The sequence below is a fragment of the Anser anser genome, assembly GCF_964211835.1.
Source record: "Anser anser genome assembly, chromosome: 8".
Classification (NCBI taxonomy): Eukaryota; Metazoa; Chordata; class Aves; order Anseriformes; family Anatidae; genus Anser; species Anser anser.
In genome coordinates, this window is record NC_139728.1 from 17,104,565 (window position 1) to 17,127,397 (window position 22,833).

The following is a 22,833-nucleotide window of genomic DNA, read 5'->3' on the forward strand; positions in this document are numbered from 1 at the left end:
TAAAACAATTGAACTCTAAACGTGACATTAAGCTTGTTTGCTGTTTCTGTATTTTCTTTCCTTTTTTCTCTTTTCCTTCCATTTAGGGAATTCCAGGACTGGCTGGCAGTACTGGGGCAGTGGGTTACCCTGGCAGGCAGGTGCAGTAACTGTTACTAATGTCTTGGTAGTTTTTTTTTCCCTTGTTTGTTCTTTTCAAGAGTATCATATGTAACTCTTCTGGAACTAAGAGTATAAATGTATTGATCTATATCCTATAATCTATTCTTGAAACAAATCTCTTTCACAGGTAATGCCTTTAGGTAATGTTGAATCTTGTGGCCTTTTAAACTTGGATGGCCTCAATGCATAATGCTGTACCTTTCTGGTGCGCAAAAATCACTGTAGGATTGAATGTCTAAGCACTGTATGTTCCTGCATAAACCTCTTGTAGATCTGTGTTTTTAAACTGAATTTCAAGTTTAGAAGCAATAGGAAAATGCTTATTGTAGTATAGTTCCTCATGATTTGCCCCAGTGTATTTGCTTCACTGCTGAAACTATTTCTTCAGCCTTTTAGAGAAACAGAAAGAGTTTTTTCCACTCAGATAATTGAGAAGGAGAACCAACAAAACCAGAAACCAGCTTTCTATAAACACAAGCACTTATATGAAAAAATAAACCAGTATTTATATAAGCTAACAGACACCTCGGTCCAGTAACACGAATAAGATGTAAAATAGAAATATTCATTGTTTTCCCTATATAAAGATATGTGAGCCAAATTCAACTATTGACTTTGTGTTTTTATGTCTGCTTGAAGAGTGATTTTGCCCAATACTTTAGCATTTTATTGGGTTAGGTTTGTAATGGTTATATATTTAAAAATTCCATTACAATATTTTATATAGTAATGGATGGTAATGTGTTTGTGTTGAATCATATAAAATGTTTAGAGCATTTGGACTACATATACTATTCAGGCATTAGCTTGAAAATAAATGGAACTGTGTCCAAATATAAAAGCTTATGAAAAGCTCTGTGAAATTATGTCACCGTCATACGAGATCACTGAGTCTGGAAAAAATTTCCTCTGAGAAGAAATAATTTTAATGTAGAGGAAGTTTTTGGTCATTGTCTAAGATTCAGCCATGAACTAATGGAGACCTTTCTGAGAATGGTTCTAGGGCACTGCTTGATGGCAGACACCCTCTTCAACTTTAATCACTTTGAAGAACGTATTAACAGCTTGCAGTTAACAAATACTATAAACAAGTATGCTCTGTTTGAAAGAACTGGAATTTAAAATTAAGTACAACTCATGTCTTTTTTAATAGGGCTTAGCTGGACCAGAAGGTAACCCAGGTCCTAAAGGTGCAAGAGTAAGTAAAGATTTTAAGCATTTTGGCATGCATGCCTATTTTCACATATAAAGTACCTAAGAAAGGGTATGTGGAGTTTCATGTATCCCTGCCAGTTGTATGCCCAGTGAACCACTATGTCTTTACAGAACCTGAAACTGAGATCCTAGTACATATTCAAAATAAAAAGATAACTCTTTTTTTTTTTTGGCCATGGTGAGAGGCATAGAACAGTCTCATATCGATGCCCTTCCTCTCACTTGGAATGCATATGGGCAAGAAAAGTAAAGCAGTAATGAATGTGGGAGTGTGAGATCTGGGAGTGTAAAGGAGTGGACATTTCCTGCCTGAAGCATTATTTCCATAACAGAAACTGCCAAGAAGGGGAGATGTATCTGCCATTTACAATCTGCAACAGCTACAGAAGTTGATAAAGGGAAACAGTCTTGTCACATAAAAAACATAGAAGTGGTTGTCTTCTAGATTTCAGAATGGTTCGGTTCTAGTCACACGCATCGCAGGGACTGAAGGCTCAAACTTTAACATTCTGTTGATTCAGGGTTTGCTCCTGATTGCTTTTGGAGGTAAAATAAGTAGTTTTTTTTCCGTGTTTTGCCTGTTTGTTTGTTTTTAAATAGGCACATGTGCATGTATACATGCGTCTGTGTGTAAAAATTTTTTGAGCCTGACTCTCACCATCAGGCAGTACACATCGGTTTCCAGAAATTTTGATATCGCAGGTTGCATATAAAGGGTTTCAAGGGTCTTTTGCAAGCTGTTTTCAGGTCCTCAGCTCCACAGGGCTCACATTGTAGAGTTTGCTGAGCAGTTTGCTGTGTTCTCAAGCATCTATTGAAATAATCTTATTGTGTTACTAGATTTGTTCTTGCCCCATTTTTAAAATGTAATTACTAAAAGCCTTTACCTGTAATATCTTCTTAAACTAAGTCTGTTTTTTTGGCATGGGGATGTCTTTGATGTCAGTTTTCATTACAGTGATGGGGAAAAATGCGTTTGTTGGGATCAAGTGCCAACACATACTGCACCCTCAGGGATTGTATCTCTTCTACATTTCTTCACTTTATTTTTGCGCAAATTCTGACTGCATTTTGTCTCATTCTCCTCTCAACCAACAAGGTATTAAGTGATCCCAGTTACTTCCTGAAAAGTTAGTACTTGTCTGTTGACACAAAGCTAAAAATGGCCAATGTTTAGAGGTATGAGTAATATTGGAGAAAAATATCTGTCAGGTCTTAAGACTAAATCCTTTATATGACTTCTACAAGCAAATTGCAATAAAAATGATGAGGTAGCCTGTTGAGTTATACAACTGTGAGGTACCATGGAGGTATGTAGCTACATGTTGTACAGTATCTTTAAAGACTTAAGTTTAGAGCATCCCTGCAATAAAACTATAGTCTGCTTCTCAGCTGTTTAAGAAATCTTTGAAAAAAATAAAGTACCTTCCTTATCGTGGAAGAAATGAGTTTCTTTTAGAGAAATAGTTTTTTTCAGAGAAGTAGAAAAGCCAGGGATTTTTTTTTTTGTAACTAACAATAACTTTGTTCCAATCTGTTTGAATCTGTTAATGCAGAATCCATTATAATTTTTTTTTTTTGTGAATTGTACTGTCACTTCAACAGCATGTTTCAATGCCCATGCAATTAATTATACAAGATCTGTTTTTGACTTTCTGAGAGGAAAGTGGGAGAAAAATACATGGTGACTGCAATTCAAGAAGAACATTCTGCTTATGACAAGATAAACTCTTGGGGACACTTGTACGTAACAATGGTCAGACAAAGTTATTAGAGATAAGGAACATCTTTTCTGATGCATTTTGTGAATAAGGTTAGTATCAGCAGCTTTTTCAGATTTCATTTATTCAAATAAAGTCTGACTTACTGAAACACTCACCTCATAGTTCTTTGTTAATATATTCGGTATCTGTATAATAGGGAATTGTTTTTGCTGTTAGCTGGAGAATAAATCCTCGTCACATTTAAGTCAGTTAAATTTCACCGGTAATTTAAAATGAGCCTGGATTTAATCCCTGGATCTTGAACCCACAGCTAGAAAATACTAACGGGCAAGCAGTGATGGTAGGAAGCAGCCTTGTAAGCATTGAATTGTTCTTGTGTTTCCAGGGTTTCATTGGACCTCCAGGTGTAGCAGGACAAACAGGACCTGAAGGAGAAAGGGTAGGTTAATGAAACATCAACGAAACATTAATGTTTGGGTGGTAATATATGTTAGAATGGGAAAAACTGCACGTAACCGTTCATTTGAGTCTTGGTCTAAAAACAAAACTGATGTGGAGGAAATTACATGAATAGGTCACATCAAAATTGTCTAATTGATTAAATTAAATGGTATGAAAGGATTAGAGCCACATAGATCTATAACGAGTGTTTTTTGTTGAAGCAATTTCAATCAATAAGTAATATTTGTCAGTTGCCACGTGATGTTTGCAATAAAAATCGTCATGGAAATCTTAATCTCTGTCACTGTGCTCTAATTCTTTCTTCTCTTGAGTACAGAGGATGCCTGGCCATGTACTTTAATGGAGGCACAATGTGGCCTTTCTTCATGGTTCTGCAGATATGGATAAAGTAAAGACAAGCACAGTTTGTGTTTCTGCCCCCCTGTTACAGGACATTTTCTCGCTGTTTCTTCACTCAACATATTTTTTTTATTTTTAATGGTGGTATTTCTCAGGCTGTCTTTTCTAATCAAAGGAAGGTTTAATTACTTGACTTTAAGATGATGAAGAAAAGAAAACCTAGTTATGATGGGTTGTTTCTTTCTCAGGGCATTCCAGGCTTCCGTGGAAAAAGAGGTCCTAAAGGGAGACAGGTAAAGCTGCTAACATTTGTTACAATTTCTAATGCCAATGTAAACGTACCTGTAATTTACTCTGCAACTTTAATCAGCTGAAAAATGTTAACATTGCTTTCTTCACGTATGTCTATTGTTTCCAGTTAGTACTTTGCAGTATTGCAAATTCCTTGCAGGGTATAACTAGTAGATATTTTGAAGTGAAGAATGCTCAGCATGATGAGCCTTGTGGCTGGGTAACTGATATCAGCTGCCAGAGGGCTAAAAAATGACAAACACATAAATATATTCAATAAAATCAGTGTTAGCTCAAGGTACAGATATGATGCAAGTTTTACGAGGTCTGATTTTGGTGCCGGTTTGAATGCAAATCAGCTGCTTCTAATGTATGATATTTTTGGATGATGGTAAATTAAAGCTGTCTTCTACTTTAAATATATTTCTACAGCTGAGAATAAACACAAATCTGCCAAGTATACATTATCAAGGTTTACATATTTCCTGTGGTATATCCTTAATGCCAAGTCTTTTGTTTTCTGCTGCAACCTTATTATTTTAGGTCTTTGAAACTATCCAGGAGTTTCCAATTTTAACTTTCCTGTGGTCTGTGATTGGAAACTGAGATACCATTCTGCAGTCGTGCACTCAAGTTGTGCTTCAGATGACTTTCATCTACCATGTTGAACAAGCATGCACGGCAGTAGTAGTGCGATTACTATCGTTTAGCCCCTGATGTACAGTATGAAAATTGTGGAGGATTCTGTTAATTAAGTTTTGTTTTCTGTGTGCTCTAATACCAGCCAAAAAAGGTCGCTAGGCTTCAGTAGAGTTCCTTCTACTGTAAAGAAAGTCATGCAGAGGAAAGTGTCATTAAGTTGATACACTGCTCTTTCTGAAGCTGCCATCAAATTGGTAAGGTATAAAATCAAAGTAAGATTTTGGGTTTTAATTATTCAGCTAGCAGGACTGGGTGCTTCTGTGCTTATTGACAGTATTGTAGTTTGCTTGTAATTTGACTCAAACACTGCTTTGTACAGCTGAGTGCTGGGCAAGAGCTGTCTGTGCTGTCAGTGCATTGTGGTAGTCAGCAGTGCGTTGTGCCAGTGAGTCATGGGTGGCATTCAAGAAGAAAGTGAAGCTGGATGGAAGGTAGAGGCTTGTGCTCAGTGTGGAAGAGGAGGTGGCAGAGGGTTCTCCAGAAACCTGCCTTTGCTTTGTAATGTTATTCACTATGACAGGCTTCACTGAGGCTTTTGTTTGCCTGCGTAGTAGTTTCTTTCACTCTTTGAAAGTTGGTTCTGTGCATGCTGTAGTAAGCAGTTTTTGTTTCATTTAAAAAAGCACAGCTTCTATTAGTGCCAGGCTGTGCTCTGATGATGATTTCTAGTTATATAGATCAGTTCAGTGGTTTGACACAGGGGACAGGCACCAAAAGCACCTCTGCACAGTCTTTGTGATTATCTTCATTCAGTACTGATTCCTCTGCTATCTTGTCTTTTACTCAGTCCTAAGGTTCATTCTACATCCTTTCTATAGAATCTTGTAAGCTTTATTTGTTTTAAGTCCTTTAATGTAGGGAACAAACCAGGAAAACACTTGGGAGCCTGTCTTGAAGTACTTTGCTGGATCACAAATGTAGAGAACGTCATCACCACTATCATTGTCTAGGGTTAAAATAACTGACAATGTCTTTTGCCACTGTGTCCCAGAGTTGACTACTTCAGTGCTCTGGGGCAGGACATTGTTTTAAAGGAAAAAAGCTTGGGAATTGCATAACGTCAGAAGTCAGACACCTGACCTTCCGTAATGCTAGTGGAAAAAAATACTCTGACTGGTATAGTTCTTTCTAGAAAAAAAAAGTCCCAAATATGATTCTTATTTTTGGAAAGTAATATAAAGTAGAAGAAAAGACGAGACTGCAATCTTTCACTGGTAAATAAATCGTTTCATGTTCATTTAACATTTTGTAAGCATTGAAGACTACAGTAAGGACATGTTAAAAGGTCATAAACAGTTGCATTTGCTCCCACTTAGTTTATCACCTCGAGGAACTGATAGGTATCGTGTTTGATATCCAAGAAAGGATCGTTCCCTTAAAATTCAATATACTACCACTTAGCAGATTTATTAAATAATTATTCTTATTTGTCATATCATTGGCACAGTTGAAATTGAACAAAATCTCCAATTACTAAAGATTATGGCGGGAGAATTTGTTTGAATTTTGGATTGTACCTACAATTGTTTTAAAGAAAATACTTCATAGCCAAAGCATATGTATCCCATTTCTTGCCGTTGTGTGCTTGTAATATGAAATTTGGCTGACTCTCCAATATTTTTAATGCATTGTCAGTCCTGTTAGTATGATGTATAGTGCTTTTACGTACATAGTTTGACCACATTTAGGGAGAATGTTTTTACATAGCTTTCTTCTGTATGGAATTAGTTACAACCAGCAGTCAATATGACAGAACAGATGTTGTAAATTATACCAAGAATTTACTAATCCTGTCCATTATAACTATGCAAAACCAGTTTGTTTTATATTAAAAATAGGAATGGTTGTCCTTTATATGCTTTATAATAATGTTAGATGATGATATTGATGTAATAAAACATTTGTTGGACAGTAGTAGTATTATATTACTTTCAATTTTAGGCTTATCTGTTTTCCTGTTGCATATTCAGTTCTTTTTCTACTTACTAGTATAGTGTTATCAGCATCAGTTAGAAGATAATAGGATTATTATGACTGGGTAATCTAGTGCCCTTATAATTTGTGCTGTGCTGTGTTCCTGCTGTATATAAATAATCATCTGTGGCCTGCATCTGTGATCTGATGGCTGGCAAAACTCCCATTGTATTCTTCTTTTCACTTTATTTATAATCGATACTCCTGTGTGTCGTGGTAACTCTGCTTCTTCCAACATCTACCTGCAGTAGACTATACAACCAAAGTATGTTATTAAGAAAAGAATAGTAAATTAATCTCTGTCTATATCCTGTCAGCTGGTAACTTTTAACAAGATAGACACTGTCAAATACACATTTTGTGTGTGAGAAATTTTATAGTACGCTTTCAGTGCCTTGCAAAAATTCGGCCACTGGTGTACAGACTGAGAATCAGTTAAATCTGCTGTGTTGACCACTAACCTATGAACCTCTATTGATTAAATGATAAGACAGTAATGCTATGTGCGTCACACCTTACAGTTATGGCAGTAGATTGTTGAGATCTGCCTGGCCATAGTACGCTCATAAAAATTAGTTTAAAACAAACAAAGCGCTTAGACCATCCTTTGTGTCTTGGACAAAGAAAACATTTTCTGTTCTGCTTCAGGGTTTTCCAGGTGACTTTGGAAATAGAGGCCCCCCCGGCCCAGATGGGAATCCTGTAAGTATTATATTATGTTTTGATTAACATAGTAAAATATGTAACACTCAAAATTAACTCCTCTCCCAAACAGAAAGGAGATTTATGCCTGAAAAGCAAAGTATCGAAGTCCACAGGAAAATTTTGCACTGTTACTTTTATGTGGAAGGTGCGAGGGTAGTTCTGTAGTAAGCAGGTGTATTAGAGAAGAGAACTGCACAGTTGCTGAGAGCACAGTTTCCACTCTTGCAGGTGCTGACTACCTTGAGAACCAGGTGTCTTACTGTCCTCATTGCATTGCTGATGAATGTCTTGTCTCCAAAACTTCTTGCACTAGATATGATTTTGTATTTCTTATTTAAACCATTATTCTAGGATCGTCTTAACAAATGGGATTCTGCCTCTGTGCCAAAACCCCAGCTTTCGTATACTTATGCATTTGATAGTTGATTTTGTCCTTTGAACTGTTACTGAACACAATTATGTCATTTTGAATACAAGTATGTCATTTACTGCATTATAATCAGTATGATAACAGCTTTGGCTTTGGCATTGTGCAGACTTGAAGTGCTCTCGTGGTATGGTGTTCAAACTGCAGCACAGTCAAGTTGCTTTACTGGCTACTGTCAAAGAAGCTTTGCTGTCTTGCTCTATTTGTAGGGAACTCTTGGCTGAAGACTCCAAACTCAAATTTCCTTTGATATGGGAAAACAGTGAAAAGACAAATGACCAATCAGTGCTGGGCAAAAAAGCAACTGATTTGAATCAGCTCTTCTTGCTGGATGCTGCTTTGGAAAGTGCAGTCAGTTTGTTTCTAAAGGCTGTTCTGATATGGACCGGAGTCAGCAACTGGGCAGAGATGGCCTTTCTGAAGGCTTGTCCTTTCCAGACACCCTTATGAGGAATTTATTTTAGAAAAGGTTATGCAAATTTTGCTGCTATAGCTGTTATCCTCTGATGCTAATGTTTTGGAGCATAAGGAAAAAAATATTCTTCATTTCTTGTCACTGAGGCAAAGTTCCCCTTATGGGAATGTCAGGTGATGCCAGCATATAGCTTTTCATCCTCAAAGCACTCTGAGGGGTTATGTGACCTGCCGCTTGGCAAATGATATCAAAAGGTGAGTTCTTTCCCCCCTCTTTGTACTCCCAAGTCTCCCTCATTTCCTGAGAAAGCAGAGATGCCCTTTTCACAAGATCTGAGGAAGAACAGTACTTTAACAGAATTAAACTCAGAAAGCCTGGATCTGAAATTAGACTTACCCATTACAAAGAAGCCTGTTTTAACACAAATATTTGCAGACAAGTTCCTTCTAATCTGTCAAGACAACTTCTGATCTTGCTGCCTTCTCAAACAGGCAGCAACACTTCCCCCTCCTCCCCCAAAACTCACCCTGCAGGGCTTGTTCAAGCAAGGGGCCCGAGCTGCAGCTGCAGGGGCCTGCAATGCTGATGGAATATTTACAGAGCCTTTTCCTGAGCTGCAGCGGAGACCAGAGGCTGCCTAGGAAGCCTGTGGTAGCAGGAGCTTGAAGGGAAGACTCTTCTTCCCATCTTCCCTGTGCTGATGACATTTGTCGCCATACCTGATTTGTTCTGTTTAACAGAGTAATGCCATCTGCATCCCCAACAACCCCTCAGTTCCCTGAGTGTCAGTCTGCTCTGGAGGATTTTGCTAGAGCAAATTTTCCATAATTTTCCATAAAGAGTGTAGCCTTTAATTTGCAAAGGCCTTTCAATGAACTGAGCTGGTATTCTATTTATCTTCTAAGGAATCTATATAAATTTTCCAGGTGTTTGTTTTTTTTCTCCACACAAAAATGTTTTCTTCTTCCCACTTGAAATACGAAGGTAACAATTCTGATATTTCTTGGTAATGCAGGAATGATTTCATGATGCAAATACTGTGAGATCCAACTCTGCAATCAGAGGTTTTAATAAGCATGTTCTCCTACAGAGTGAAAATCTGTCATTCTTGAGGAACTCGCTATATAAATCCCAATGTAATTGCTTTGCAGATCACTGAGAGTGAATACATGTTTATTATAATCTAAATTCCTTGTCTTTGTAGGGAATTGTTGGTGGTGTTGGTCCTCCTGGATTTCCAGGACTAAGAGTGAGTACACATCAACTTATTTTGATATGGCTTTGAATATTTGTTCGAATATTGTCTTGTATGTTTGTGAAATAACAAAAATAAATACAAGAATCCAGAAATTCTGACAGTTGTTTAAGCAGATTGGTTTATATAGCTGTGATTTTAGTTAAAGTCACTACACAAAGTTGCTGTAGTATTGCTGGGTATGAAGCACTTATATATTTGGTTTGGGTTTTGTATGCTTCAGATGTGTCTGGGTTTTTCATTTGAAATAACCAGCTTTTTGAGTTTCTACTCCTAAATCCAGCATGACTTTTTGAAAATGTGTAATGCTTTCAAAAACCCTTTTTAATGTTCACAGTCCTCATTAATTCCTGTATGTGGCTACCAAATTATAAGCAAAATTAATTCCTAAGCAAAATTACTTTTTATATGCAGTATCATGTCTGATTTTTTTAATGTTTTCAGAATTATGCGCTGCCCATTACGGACTGGCAACTGCAGTTGTATAAATGCAGTTGGACCAGAGAAACTCTGTGACATGAATGAGTTGTGTAGGAGTTAGAGGTGGGATTGACTGTGATACTTTTGTATCATGTAGACTTCCTAAAGTAATTCAAGTGTATGCTGGTAGAGGACTTGGGTTTGATTCTTGATGTTGGCTCAGTCAAGGCCTACCTACACAGCAGTGTTCATAACATGGGAGAAAATAGCATGTTTTCACTTCAGTTAAGAAAGCCATAATTGTGTCCAGTGTGAGTTGGGTTTTTTTGTTTGTTGGTGGGGTTTTCTTGATAGCTTGAGATCTAAAACATCCTTGATACGTTTGTTAGTTTACGTTGATGGTCATCTAACTTTTCCTTTGAAGTGTGACAGTTGATCGTCTATTGTTATCATCCTCTTACCATCTGCTGATGCTTCCTTTGACTGAAAGGAATTAGAGACTTTTATGGACCAGAGAGCTCCTTTGATTCCTACACCTGTGTTTGTAGCTGAGGTGTATGTATGTATGCTGAAAACTCTAATGTTTTTAAAGGCAGAAATGTTTTTGCAAATGAACTTCTGGTCTTAAATGAGTGTATTGCTTGGGATGACAAATATATGAATAAAAATATGTACAGACAAGTGCTTATGAAGTACAAATGCAGCACATTAAAGGTAGGGTCATTGTGCACCTTTCTGACAGCCTAATAGATCTTATGGATATCTTAGGGTGTTTTTGAAGGTGGTGGTGGTTGTTGTTGGTTTGTTGTGTTTTTTTTTTAATGTGTCCTTGAGCAGCATTTCTAACATGTCTTGGCTCAATGAGTCTCTGTGGTTGATAAGACCTTACTGGTACAGCAAGATTTTGCAGTTGAGGAAAATGGCACAGCAACGTTTGCTCCAGATTTCTGAACAGCCTTTGGAGGCTTCCAAGGCATTGGAAAACCTACCTGGAATTTTGAAATAAGTTCAGAATACAGCTAAAGAGAACTCCAGTATCTAATTGTCCTAATGATTCTTGTGTAGATGCTAACACAGTGTATAAGCATGATCAGCAACATTTATTATTATGCACCATCTGTTCGTGTCTCTGCACTGCATCATACTGGTGCTCTGGTTCCCAGCTTCCCAGTCAGTAAGATAATTAGAAAAGCTCTGCTTTGTTTCAGGGGTTTGTTTTTTTTTTTTTTTACAAGGGTCCATTGTGCTCTTTAAACTGTAGCAGAGTTTCACGAAGAGGAATTTCAGGTGACCCTACCACCACCAAGCACAATTTCTGTTGTGTAGCCCTGTTCCTGTACTAAACCAAATGGTTTTGTACACCTCTGGCCTCTGTTTTTACGTGGCCCTTGCTCAGGCAAAGGCCAGTTGCCATTTAAAACTGAGTAAAGAGCTAGAGATCTCAACATTTGTCCTAAAAAACTTAGTGAATTATACAATAATACACATTACATCGTTACAAGATACAGTGTTGAACATGAGATTGAATGTAATATTATTCTGGCAGAACCCAACATGAATTCAAATAGCTTGTCCAGCCCAGCTGTATGCATTGTCAAGAGCTAGTTATATTTTTGTGTTTGTTCAGGAGAAGAATGGCAAAGCAAGCAGCATTGGCAAGCTGTGTCCAAGAATTCCTTCTTTCTATGACTTTTTAAATATACAAAACTGTTGCCAAGCTCAGAGCTTTGGCTTGCTGAGCAGTCAGTCTCAAGATTTGCAAGGCCAGGAGTTTTCGTAAGACGAGGATTTTGAGAAAATTTGCAAGTACAGTTATCAGAGCTAGCCTTTTTAAACGTTTTTTTCTTTAAAAATAATGATGATAATAAAAAAATCCTAATACTAGGAAACATTAGTTTTCCTTTGCTGATATTCTGTCTTTTTGACAGGTAAAAGAAACTTGGTTTTAGTTTAACTTGTTGTATGCTTTTTGTAGCTGAAGTAATTTGTTTCCTTTCTACTAGCAGATTTTAAAACTGATCGATGTGTGCTAACATAAAGCAATGCTGATGTAGACAGAGGTCAATTTCAAAAATTGACAGACTTCCTTATTCAACTCTTTTCTTATCAGTGACCTCAACTCTGCATCTTCACGTTAGGGTAGAAAATGTGACACAGTTTCCTTCCTTTTTTCTATGTGAACGCCAAGTGGAAGGAAAGGTTATCAAATTTAATAGAGGCAGAAGGTTTTCAGACCTTCCTCATGCCTGAAGTTCAACACAAGTGTGAAAGTTGGGAATAAGGTTGATGTCCTTTGAGATAGTTTCATTTTTGTGTAGTTCCATCTCTTTGCTGTTAATTAGGCCAGGCAATATCTCTGGAGACTGTGGCAGGACTTTCATTAACCTGAATTTTGTTCCTGTTTTGGAATTCCTTCCCATTGCTTTTGTAAGCTAAATTTCCCAGCTCTCTGCTTTTTCAGTCAATGAAAGGTCTTGTTACTATAAGTACATGTTTCGACATATGGTATCTTTAATACAGCAATGTCTTGCTGAACTAATATGTACAGCTCAAGTAAGAGACAATACTATATTTGATTTATCTTGGCACGAGCTAATGTGACAATATAGTCTATAAGCAGTTATTGAATTATGAAGCAATACAGAGCGGCAATCTTCCTAGGAGTTTTACCAAGCACCACTGGGAAGACAAGATGTTCTTCCTTTTCCTTCAGCAATCCATGAGGTTGATAATGGCTGCAGAAAAATGTTTGTGCTAACATTACATAAAGGACCTCCAGAGAATAACGTGTGCTGAACTGGGAATTGGTAGGTCCACCTCAGCTTTTTCATGTCACTTTCAGCAAGTGACTAAAGGTTTCTGTATTCATGTTTGTTGCTAAATTCTTGCATAGTCACAGAGGTGTAACATTGCCTTTTTTTTTTTTCCCGGAGGTAGAATATGCAGAAAGTAGATTTCCTTTTCTCTCTGTAATACAGCTTTAGTTATTGCTGGATCATTTCTTATATTTAGTTCACAATCTTTAATATTATTGCTTGCTGTGTTGATCATTCTTATTTTTTTTTTTAATTTCTGGTTCATTTTTCATTTGTCATGAAACTGTAGATTTAAATCCCACAAAGGAGGCAGGTAAGAACAGCTTGAAGGTACATAAGAACAGAAGAAGTTAGCATGCTCATCTTAGGTTAAGATTGCACACTTAGTATTTGGGGAGAATCCCATCTCTTTTTTAGCTTAAAGAAGTAATGGAGAGATGAGAAATCCTAGAAAAAGTCACTTTTTATTCCATGTCATAATTGGCAGTAGAATAATTCCTTTAAGCCAAATTTGATGCTTACAGCATAGTGTTGTCATGTAACCCTCAGGACAGAGTGAATAGCCACTGAATGTGCAGCTGTAGTACAAAGGAAAGCTTCCTTATTCTGCGCTGCACAATGCAGCTCTATCTTCTCTTGGATACGTCATCTGCAGGAAAAGATGGAAGTTTGATTCCTGGTGTTTCTGTTCATGTACATGGGAGCTATAAGATGAAGGGTTTATAATATGAATGCTTTTTCCATGAGAAATTAGTCTGAAAACAATTTTGGTTTATCTATGTGGTACAGGAAATGCTACAATTACCAGTCTCTCCACTTCATCAAATGTTTAATGTAGCCACCTTTCTTCCTGTCTCTTAGGGTGACATTGGGCCAGCAGGACCAAGTGGACCATCAGGAATTCCAGGGCCTATGGTATGGTGTTGAACATTCCCACAGCCAAGTGCCTATGCTGCTTTCCAAATTATTGGAATACATTGGATTTTTGTTTTCTTCATTTTAATAGGGTCTCCCAGGGAGTATGGGACAGCCCGGAATGAAAGGTGATAAGGTGATTTAAATATTTCCATTATCCCAGAGATGTAGTTCTTTCAAACCCCTGTCATCAAATCTTGAAAATAACCTGCTTGACAAAGCCTTCTATTTTCCTTTTGATTTCTCTCTTTCAACTTGTATTTCTTAAAAATACTTCAGGATCTGATACTTTGAACAAGCTTTTGGACAGAGTACTGGACATAAGAGTATCTCATTGCTATGTCTGTAGGGTTTCATGGAGCAGGTGCTTCAGGACCACATACTGCATTGTCATTCAAAGATCCATGTTAGTTTTAAATATTAAATATTGAATTCATCTTTCTCCTTTTCCGAGAACTACTCCATTCTAAACTAGAAATATGTCTGTATAAAATATGTTGTTTAGGGTGAGCACGGCCTTGCAGGAGATCCAGGAGACCAGGGGTACCCAGGAGACAAGGTAACTTATAGTTGCATTGTTCGAAAAAATTGTCCCTTTTCAGACATTTCTTTAGGTTTCTGAGTATTACAATACAATAACTCAGCTGCATAAAAGAAGAATGCAGTAGTTACTGGATGCCACTGAATTAACACTTTTTAAAGAAATGCTATGCTAATTAAAACTTAGTTGGGGAAAGTAATGAGCGAAGACAAGTAAAGGGCATGGGCAGAATAATGGCTGCTGTCTGAGATGCATCAAACAAGAAAATAATTATGGTGTAATATGAAACCTGCTAAAAAAACTATTGTAAAAAATGCTTTCCCTTGAACCTTGCTGTTCATCTGCACCTCACCTGGATCAACTGTGGTTAGCAGCTGCACATGATCTGGTGTTCTCCTTCATATGATGAAACACTATCTTCTTTCCTATGTGACTAGTACATCAAAAGTCTCTGAAATAGCACATCCTGTGAGAACTCTTTTGTTAAGAGTTTAATGTTAGAAGTCACTTCTGATCCTACGGTTATTTTGAAGAATGTTTCAGGTGGCAAAGTGTAGTGATCTATTGCTTCTAATGTAACAACAATATATTTTCATTTGCATTTAATGGCTTTCTTTTTTCAGGGTGCTCCTGGTTTACCAGGACCCCCAGGGATCAGAGGAAAACCAGGACCCCCAGTAAGTTTAGACATAAAGTTTTGCATTCAATATATCACTGCATATTATTATGTTTGATACTTCTTTGTATCTTATGCTCACACTGCATGTAATCCTCTAGAAGCTACCTACATCAAAAAGCATGAAGAATAAGGTCTAAGCTGCTTTTATTTCTATTTAGAACGAGTCAGATCCTAGCATGTGTGAGACAATATCACAGTTTAGTATGTGTGTCAGATTTTAATATGGGACTTCTTATTACATTAGTTATTCTTTGACACTCATTTTGCTGGGGGAATAGACATGTTGGTAATGTTTGAAACAAATCCAGCTGAGAGTTCTGGGAGCTGCCAAGATGACCATTAGGGCTAGGTGGATTTGGAGAGAGTGTGGGAAATCTCATTAATACTGGTCAGTCATTTCTCACAGGGATGGGAGTAGTCATGAATTCAAGTATTTACTGATTTGTAGCAACTTTAAAAGCATCTGTGTAGTGCTAGCATTTCTGCTAGGTTTATAAATGTTGAGGCATGAAAGGCTTACCTGGCTTTTTCCTCACCTGTTTTTAGCACTACTAGCAGCCTCTTTTCTTGTGTATAATTTAAAGCAGCCAATACCTAATGTTTTTAAAAGATTAATAACTCCAGTCTTAGTTTTTATCATGGTCCTTTAGACTCGACAGGAATAGCTTTTTGTCTCAGAGAATTTATATTATAAACTCTAATACTACAAAAAGACTTATGCAAGTTTACTTAAGCTTATGTGGGAAAGCTTGGCCTATTTGTACTTAAAGATAAACATGTGCATCAGCCTTTTCCTGATCAGGTGTAGATTTTAGGCACCAACTGAATGTGATCAGCATCTTGACTTCTGTTAAATTAAGATAAGAGACTTCAGTCCTTCAAGTAACATTGTAGAATGCATTCACATTACAATCATTTTCATAAAAAAATGAAAAAAAGATTTTTCAAGGTCAAGGTTGAATTTAGCTCAGTGAACACGCAGTGATGGCAGCAGCAGGAAACGTTCAAAAATGTGGAAGAAAAGGTAGACTTTTGAGAAAAATTTTGATCAGTTTTTAGGTGTGTAAATATTTGTATATAATGGAGTCACTATAACATGCAGGTAGGGCCCAATTTTGCTATTGGGCAAATTATAGTATTAATAATATTCGTATAATTAATAATATTTGCAACATTAATTGCAAAACTGCCATTAACTGTCTTGGACATGAATGAACAGTTAAGCTAGAGAGGTAGGTTTATAAAGCAATATCTATAAGACTTATTTCCTTAACTTTTAAACAATGTGTGATTTTTATTATGAAAACAGCTATATATTTCAAGTTTTGCTTTATACAACTGTGTGGACCATTCCAAAGCACCCAGTTTTATTTTTCTGAAAAAAAAAAAAAAAATATATATATATATATATATATTATTGTGACTTGAATGAGATATGAAGAACTAGAATTTATATCCAAATAGAAGAAGGTATAAAATGTGTTTAAAATCTTAATAACAATCTGTTGTTTAAAAAATACATATATCACAAATCTGTTTTCCTTTTTTAAGGGAAAAATTGGAGATCCTGGATCCCATGGTCCATTGGGTCCACCAGGTCCTGAGGTAAGAAGTTGCTTGATAGATATAAACTGAATGTTACTTAGTTCTGAATTACGGAAATCTGTGAAGCAAACACCTTTACCTCTAAGATTGGTGTCTTAATTGAATCGGAGAGCACTTCTTAATCAGTTATTTCCAGTGCTTGTGTTCTACTCCCTAAAGTACAAAAGATTCTAGCGCATATTTTTAATGCAAAATATTAATATGTGCAATTCTTGAATAAAACAAGTGCCTCATTCACTTATTTGATTGGGATTAGTTCTTATCTGAAACCAGGTGTTATGGCTTACACCTTAAATGGGGCTCATGTGATGTCTTGAACACATGAATTCTACAGGATTCTAAAAATTGGATTCTTCAAGCCTGGTTGCATATTTATCTCTTACAAAATAACTGTATTTGGAAGGAATGCAAAGAATAAACACTGGTTACGTAGGAAGCATTGCAAAGCACTTTAATCTGTCTCAGCAGTTGCCCAAGAACAGGGCATAATAATTAGTATTATGGAAGTGTACATAGAAACTAATTCTGTCCCTGAATCATTCCATTTGGGTGCTCTTTGGCATTTATACCATGGGCTATTGGAAAAAATGCTGCTGGACACCCACACACATACAATATATGTGTATCTGTGCTGGAGAGGTAAAAGGAAAAAAATCAGATTTTTTTTTAACCAGGTGTATTTACTTTTTTTTAATACATTTGGACTATGTTTTAGCAATAATGGTTGTCCTGCCTTACAAGATTTAACTCTAGGAGTGTATCTCCTCTGCCTTTCATAAGGGGGAACTGAAGGGTTCTGATCTTCACAGAACAAATTATTGGGTTTTATCACCTGATTTGCTATTATAGCTCCTCTAAGTCCTAGATAACACAGATTTTCTTGTTGGATGTGACCCCTCATTGAGAGAAAACTCACTGGGAAATGCGTGGTAGTAAAACAAGACAGTCTTTTCAGGCAACGCCAACATGTTTTAGTCAATGGCAAGAGATTATTTTCATGCCCTTCAGTTACAATGAAAAATGCACAAAGCCTGTGCATGCTGCCCAGAGCTGCCTCTTTCTGTGGCTCAGGATCTCATATTTTGTGATCCTCTTTGCTGTTAGCATAAGATGTTCCTGCATTATCCTCTTTGTATAGCTGCCAGCAAGGAAAACCTGCAACAGGTTAGTATCCAGCTGTTGGTCTTGAACCTTATTCCAACCCAAGCATGCTATTCCTTTAGGCCTGGGGAGAAATTCGTCACTCAGGGTTAGTACCCTCACGGCAGGTTGTACAGGAAATCTTCCTGTCTGACAATCTCACCATTTCCTTTTGCTCAGGGGTGCGGAATTGCTTCAGCCATTAGAAGGCAAATAAAGTGCTTCATGTTAACTAATCAAAGCATGTAATTAAAGCAGGTGTTTTCCTTTGAATATTTGTCTACAAAACATAAGGTTTAAAACTACAAAGCAGTGTTTCACTTGGTTTTAGTCACACAAGGCAGATCCATATAAAGTAAAAAAAAAAAAAAGTTTTGACTGTATTACGCATACACACAAAAAGCATGGTCACCATATGGCAAAATAAAAGAAGTAGAAGGGAGGTTGGACAGCAGTATACCAGGATCTCAAACAAACTGGAAATTTCAGAAGTTCTGTAATAATTTTGGTATATGAAATACGAGTGACGAGTGCAGGTTTTCCTACAAGAAAATCCTGCTGGCCAACAAGGACAGGCTAGATGGGGCTTTGAGCAGCCAGGTCTAGTGAGAGATGTCCCTGCCTGTGGCAAGGTGTCAGAACTAGATGGTCTTTAAGGTCCCTCCCAACCTAACCTATTCTATGATCACTAATCCTGTTTCTTTCAAAAAACAGGCTGGTCAAACAGGGCTCCCGCATTAGTGGGAGCAAGCCTGGCAGGCTTTGCTCATTCTCCCAGGGTCTTGGCTTTTTATATGCAGGTCAGCAGTGAATTGCTTTCTAAATCTTTCCTCTGTAGCTGTTCAGCTTGGGTGCACCAAGCTGACATTGAAATAAGCCACCCACTCATAGCTCTGTTTGGGAACTGCAGTGCTGACCAGCAGGAGCAGGTGGGGAAGGGACAGAGGTCTCTGCTCGCTCTCGGGGTGGCTGTAGGAGGTGGGGCTGCCAAGTGTAAGATTGCTGCAGCGTCAAGCAAAATTCTCTTCTGGGTATATTGCCACAGAGCTCAGTTTTGTTGTATGCCTGAATGCTTGCTGCTCACAAAGCACTGGATATTTTTAGTGAATGCTTGACAGAGTGTATTCTTCATCTGTGTTTGCATGTTTTCCTGCTTTGTTATTCATTAAAAAAAAAAAAAAGAAAAATGCGGAAATGCCAACTTTTTGAGAGCTTTTTTTTTTTTGGATAGCAACTAGAAGGTGCAGGTCTCACTTTAAGCCCACAATTAGGCAAGGTTTTAACAGGCTTCTGTGTGTATTCAGAATATTTTTATTTATAGGTAAATTTTGCTCTATGAATCACATTGAATGTGATTCACCCATGAACAGTGGTGATACTTTCCTTCAGATGTGCTTTGAGTATTATAAATAGGTTTCATCTGGAGTGGAGGGAGCATTAGTCATTATCTTCAATAGAACTTTCTTCATCTGTGCATTGTTTTGATCTGAGGTTGTTAGCTTATTCTTTTGGGAAGGTGCTCATATGGGATTCAGCTGCTTTGTTTCATGCTGAAGGCAGTAGCTTACAAAAGGAAAAGAATGCATTCAAATCATAGTAAACAGTCAAAAAGGCACATATTTTCTAAGTGAATCACTAGTTGCTTTGAGTTGCTCACTTTAAAAGAGGGAAGTTTATTTTTAATGCTTGTTTTATCTTATCACATGATGTTTTGAGTTGTGCGGACAATGCCATGAATGCAGTAATAACATAGTCTTCTCTTTCAATATTACATCAAACAAAATAAAGTGTAAATGACTTGGCAGGAATATAGAAATAAAGACAATTTTATAGCTGAATTAATTGCATGTCCCGGCATATGTCTGAAGAGCTGTTCTTACTGTAGAACTGTTTATATTTTATGCTTGCCTTTGCACAGAATCTTTAATGTGTCCTTTCATAAATTTACTTGACATAAGTACCTCTCTGTTCTTTTTTTTTTAGGTGTATTACTTTTGCAGAAATATTCAGTTTTCCTTGCCTTTTTAATGATATTGAACAATGTTTTTCCAGATGACCCTCCCGTGTTCTGTATTTTCGGAGTGAAACAGTCTTTGCCTGTTGGGTCCTAGGCTGTTTTTACAGACCTTCGTAGGTGTTTTGCATTTGTCTTCTTGGAGACTTTCCTTTTTCAGGCAGGGCTGTCTTGAGACCCCCCTAGAAAGGAGGGTACATACAAATAAATCAAACTTGGTTTGTGCTGCTTTCCCGGGGCAATATATTTGCTCTTCAAGTTCTGAATCTGCCTAGTAAGGCAAGCAAATGTTTAAATGTTTTTATTCGATTTTTAAACACCTGTGCTGCTTTGCATCTTGGGTTTTGCTGTTGATCTTAGAAGAAATAAATTTGAAATTTCTTCCTTTGGGGGTGGGGAGGGGCCTGGGTCTAGCTGCGGTCTGATCTGTGTGGGCATGCAGTTGACAGCATAGACACAACCTACAGCATGCAGCACCACCGTACCTAACATCTCTGAGTTAATGTTGGCAGATGCCAGGACTGAATCTCCCATTAAGGAGTCCAGGCCATCTGTTGGAACTGTCTTGCTCAGCTCAAGTCTTTTCTCTTGCATGAGGATTATTTCACCAACCATTAGTTAGTTACTATTCCTTCTAAGCTTTAAAGTTAATCGATTTTAAAAATGCACGGATGTGTTCCTGGTGACTTTCCTCTGCACTTAGGCTTTGCATAACCATGCCATCACATCATTAGAAGCATGCCTGAATGAAGACCCATTCCTCATACGTTAGATTTTTAACTGTTATTGGAGGACCTGTAACACAAAAATGAGCCTGGATATTTTAAAAAGTAGTATGTAAACTGATATTTGTTCCTTAAGAAATTCTCACACTTGGTGTTTGTTTTCACCATCAGTCAGAAGAAAATGTAAAAGCATACATCTACCTGCTTAGTGTTGTTCTGTGTACTGGAAAGCTTCATAAAAGTAGCTGTCCAGCTCCGTCTGGAAGTCCTGTCTGACCCTCAGGGTAGGTTTGCACTGAAGTTCTTGCCAAAGCTCTTTCCTTTTTGTGTTGTAGATTTACAGAATGCATTAAGATTTCACCTTTAATACGCTGATCAGAGGCCGGTGCTGCTGTGCTGTCAGTCAGGTCACTTGCCAGCCACTTGGTTATAAAGCAGCCAACCAGGTCTGTGGAAGACATGTATTTGGAAGGGCTGCTCTAGCATCTGCTCATGCTATGAAGCAGAATACACTAGATACATTACACTTCGTGTCTCACAAGAAAAGCAGTTGCTACTGTCTTGCTGAGCATGACTGAATGGATCTGCTATGTGCAATTAGCAAATGCACAAGCCAGCAGCATCACTCTGCTGACATCTCAGTAACAGTGAATTGTGAATCTTGCCTGCGATATTTACTGTAATCCATGATTGCTGTTTTTTCTGTTCTCTGACAAATTGCAATCGTGTGGTTTTAATTTATACTGTTAGATTCCTTCCTTCACCCTTTACAAAATCAGGATTGAAGGTTTGTAGGGAAAAAAATAAGGTTTTGTCTCTGCCCTTTAAAAATGCTGGCATTAAGCTTTGGCTGGAATGGTACACACAGAGAAAAGCTCATTTCAAATCTTTTTTTTTTCCTTACTACTTTACTATTTGTACTTGGCACATTATTGACATTGTCACACAGTTGTACAAATGTCAGAGAGCAAAGTCCTGTAACTGTGTGAATAGTGACATTTCTAAAATCGTGTGGAGAAGAAAGCAGATTATTTGGATTGAATTGTCTCTCTGGATAGCCTGTCCTTTCAGCAGAAGAATGAACACTTCTTATTTGAGAATGCAAAATTAAAGCTCTCTCTTTCTCAATTCCAAGAGATTTTAGTTTTAAGCAGAAATCTTTCTTTGGTAATTTGATAATAAGTTGTAATGAAGCTCTAATAAAGCTTCTTGCTGAAGTTCAGTCAGTATTGCTTCTGAAAATTCATTGTAAACTCTCATTCAAATGAAACACAGCATGCAATTGAATGAAATTGCTTCTGAGAAGGGGCATTTGTCAACTGCAGGGACTAACACAGTCCCTGGAGAGATTTTTGCTCTGTGTTGCTCTCGCACCAGAGCTCTCATCCCCATCCCTCTGAGGGCTGCTGAGAAGCTGAGGGCGTGAGGACCAGTGACTAATAGTGATGCTGGCAAATGTCATGTGGAAACTGCTTGGAGTGAGTGGGCTTCTGCAAATGCAAGAAAATTCCTAGTGGAAAGTGAGTGTAATCTCCAAACATTCCTGATATTCTGCTTCCATGTTAGCAGCCACACAGGAAAACAAACAAAAGAAAAGCAACAGCATTTGCAGATTCCTCGTCTCTGAGACACTGATTTCAGTACAAAAAGACATACCCTGATGTTGTAGCAGCCAGCTCATCTCTGCGTTTTTGTTTATTAAAGATCATATAGGTAAATGAGAACAATAAATGTATTATTTATGAAATTAATTTTATGCTCAAATGGTTGAGCGCAAAAAGCAACTTTCATAGCAAGATTAAACTACCTTTGTGTTGAGATAGGTGGTTACTGTAGTTTCTGACACTCTCTAGTATGATTAAACTGAGTGAACTCTAAAGTGCTTTGCTGGCAAAAGGCCATCTCTCTCTGCAGCAAGATTTTGAAAATAATTGGTAGTCTACAGGCTGTCAGGGTTCTGGCTGATAGCAAGACCAGAATCTGCCCGTCACATTTCCCTTGGAGAAGCTATAATATCAAGTGATGCTTTGTTCCGCTTAGTCTCTGCAGAAAACTAAGTTGCAGCTGGAAGCTATACATTGATCTCCCAGCCTTTCGCTTATGGAACAATAATAATTTTTAATCTGGAGTGGCTTCCTACGGAACTGGCTGCTGAATAATTCTTCGCAAATTTAAGTATAAATAGAAATGCATACCGTTTCACTGCTCAGAGTCTGAATGGCAAATGCCATTGCTGAGGTGTTTTAAGAGCTCCTTTATTCATTTTCTCTAATTGGCTTAAGTGACGTTTTCTATGTCATGGATTAC

At 37.5% G+C, this 22,833-nt stretch overlaps 1 protein-coding gene across 4 annotated transcripts in view; it reads left to right on the forward strand.

The window, feature by feature from the left end:
* Positions 1-22,833, forward strand: part of COL24A1 (collagen type XXIV alpha 1 chain) — a 135,020-nt gene that overhangs the window by 36,506 nt on the left and 75,681 nt on the right. For all 4 annotated transcript variants that reach the window (XR_014587622.1, XM_083847170.1, XM_083847168.1 and 1 more), the window contains exons 9-19: positions 87-140; positions 1,316-1,360; positions 3,487-3,540; positions 4,151-4,195; positions 7,518-7,571; positions 9,621-9,665; positions 13,769-13,822; positions 13,914-13,958; positions 14,328-14,381; positions 14,987-15,040; positions 16,594-16,647. Coding sequence is in view for 3 of the 4 variants with exons in the window: in XM_083847170.1 (XP_083703296.1) it covers positions 87-140; positions 1,316-1,360; positions 3,487-3,540; positions 4,151-4,195; positions 7,518-7,571; positions 9,621-9,665; positions 13,769-13,822; positions 13,914-13,958; positions 14,328-14,381; positions 14,987-15,040; positions 16,594-16,647 (558 nt within the window). In the remaining variant the exon portion in view is untranslated. The remainder of the gene's footprint in view (positions 1-86; positions 141-1,315; positions 1,361-3,486; positions 3,541-4,150; positions 4,196-7,517; positions 7,572-9,620; positions 9,666-13,768; positions 13,823-13,913; positions 13,959-14,327; positions 14,382-14,986; positions 15,041-16,593; positions 16,648-22,833) is intronic.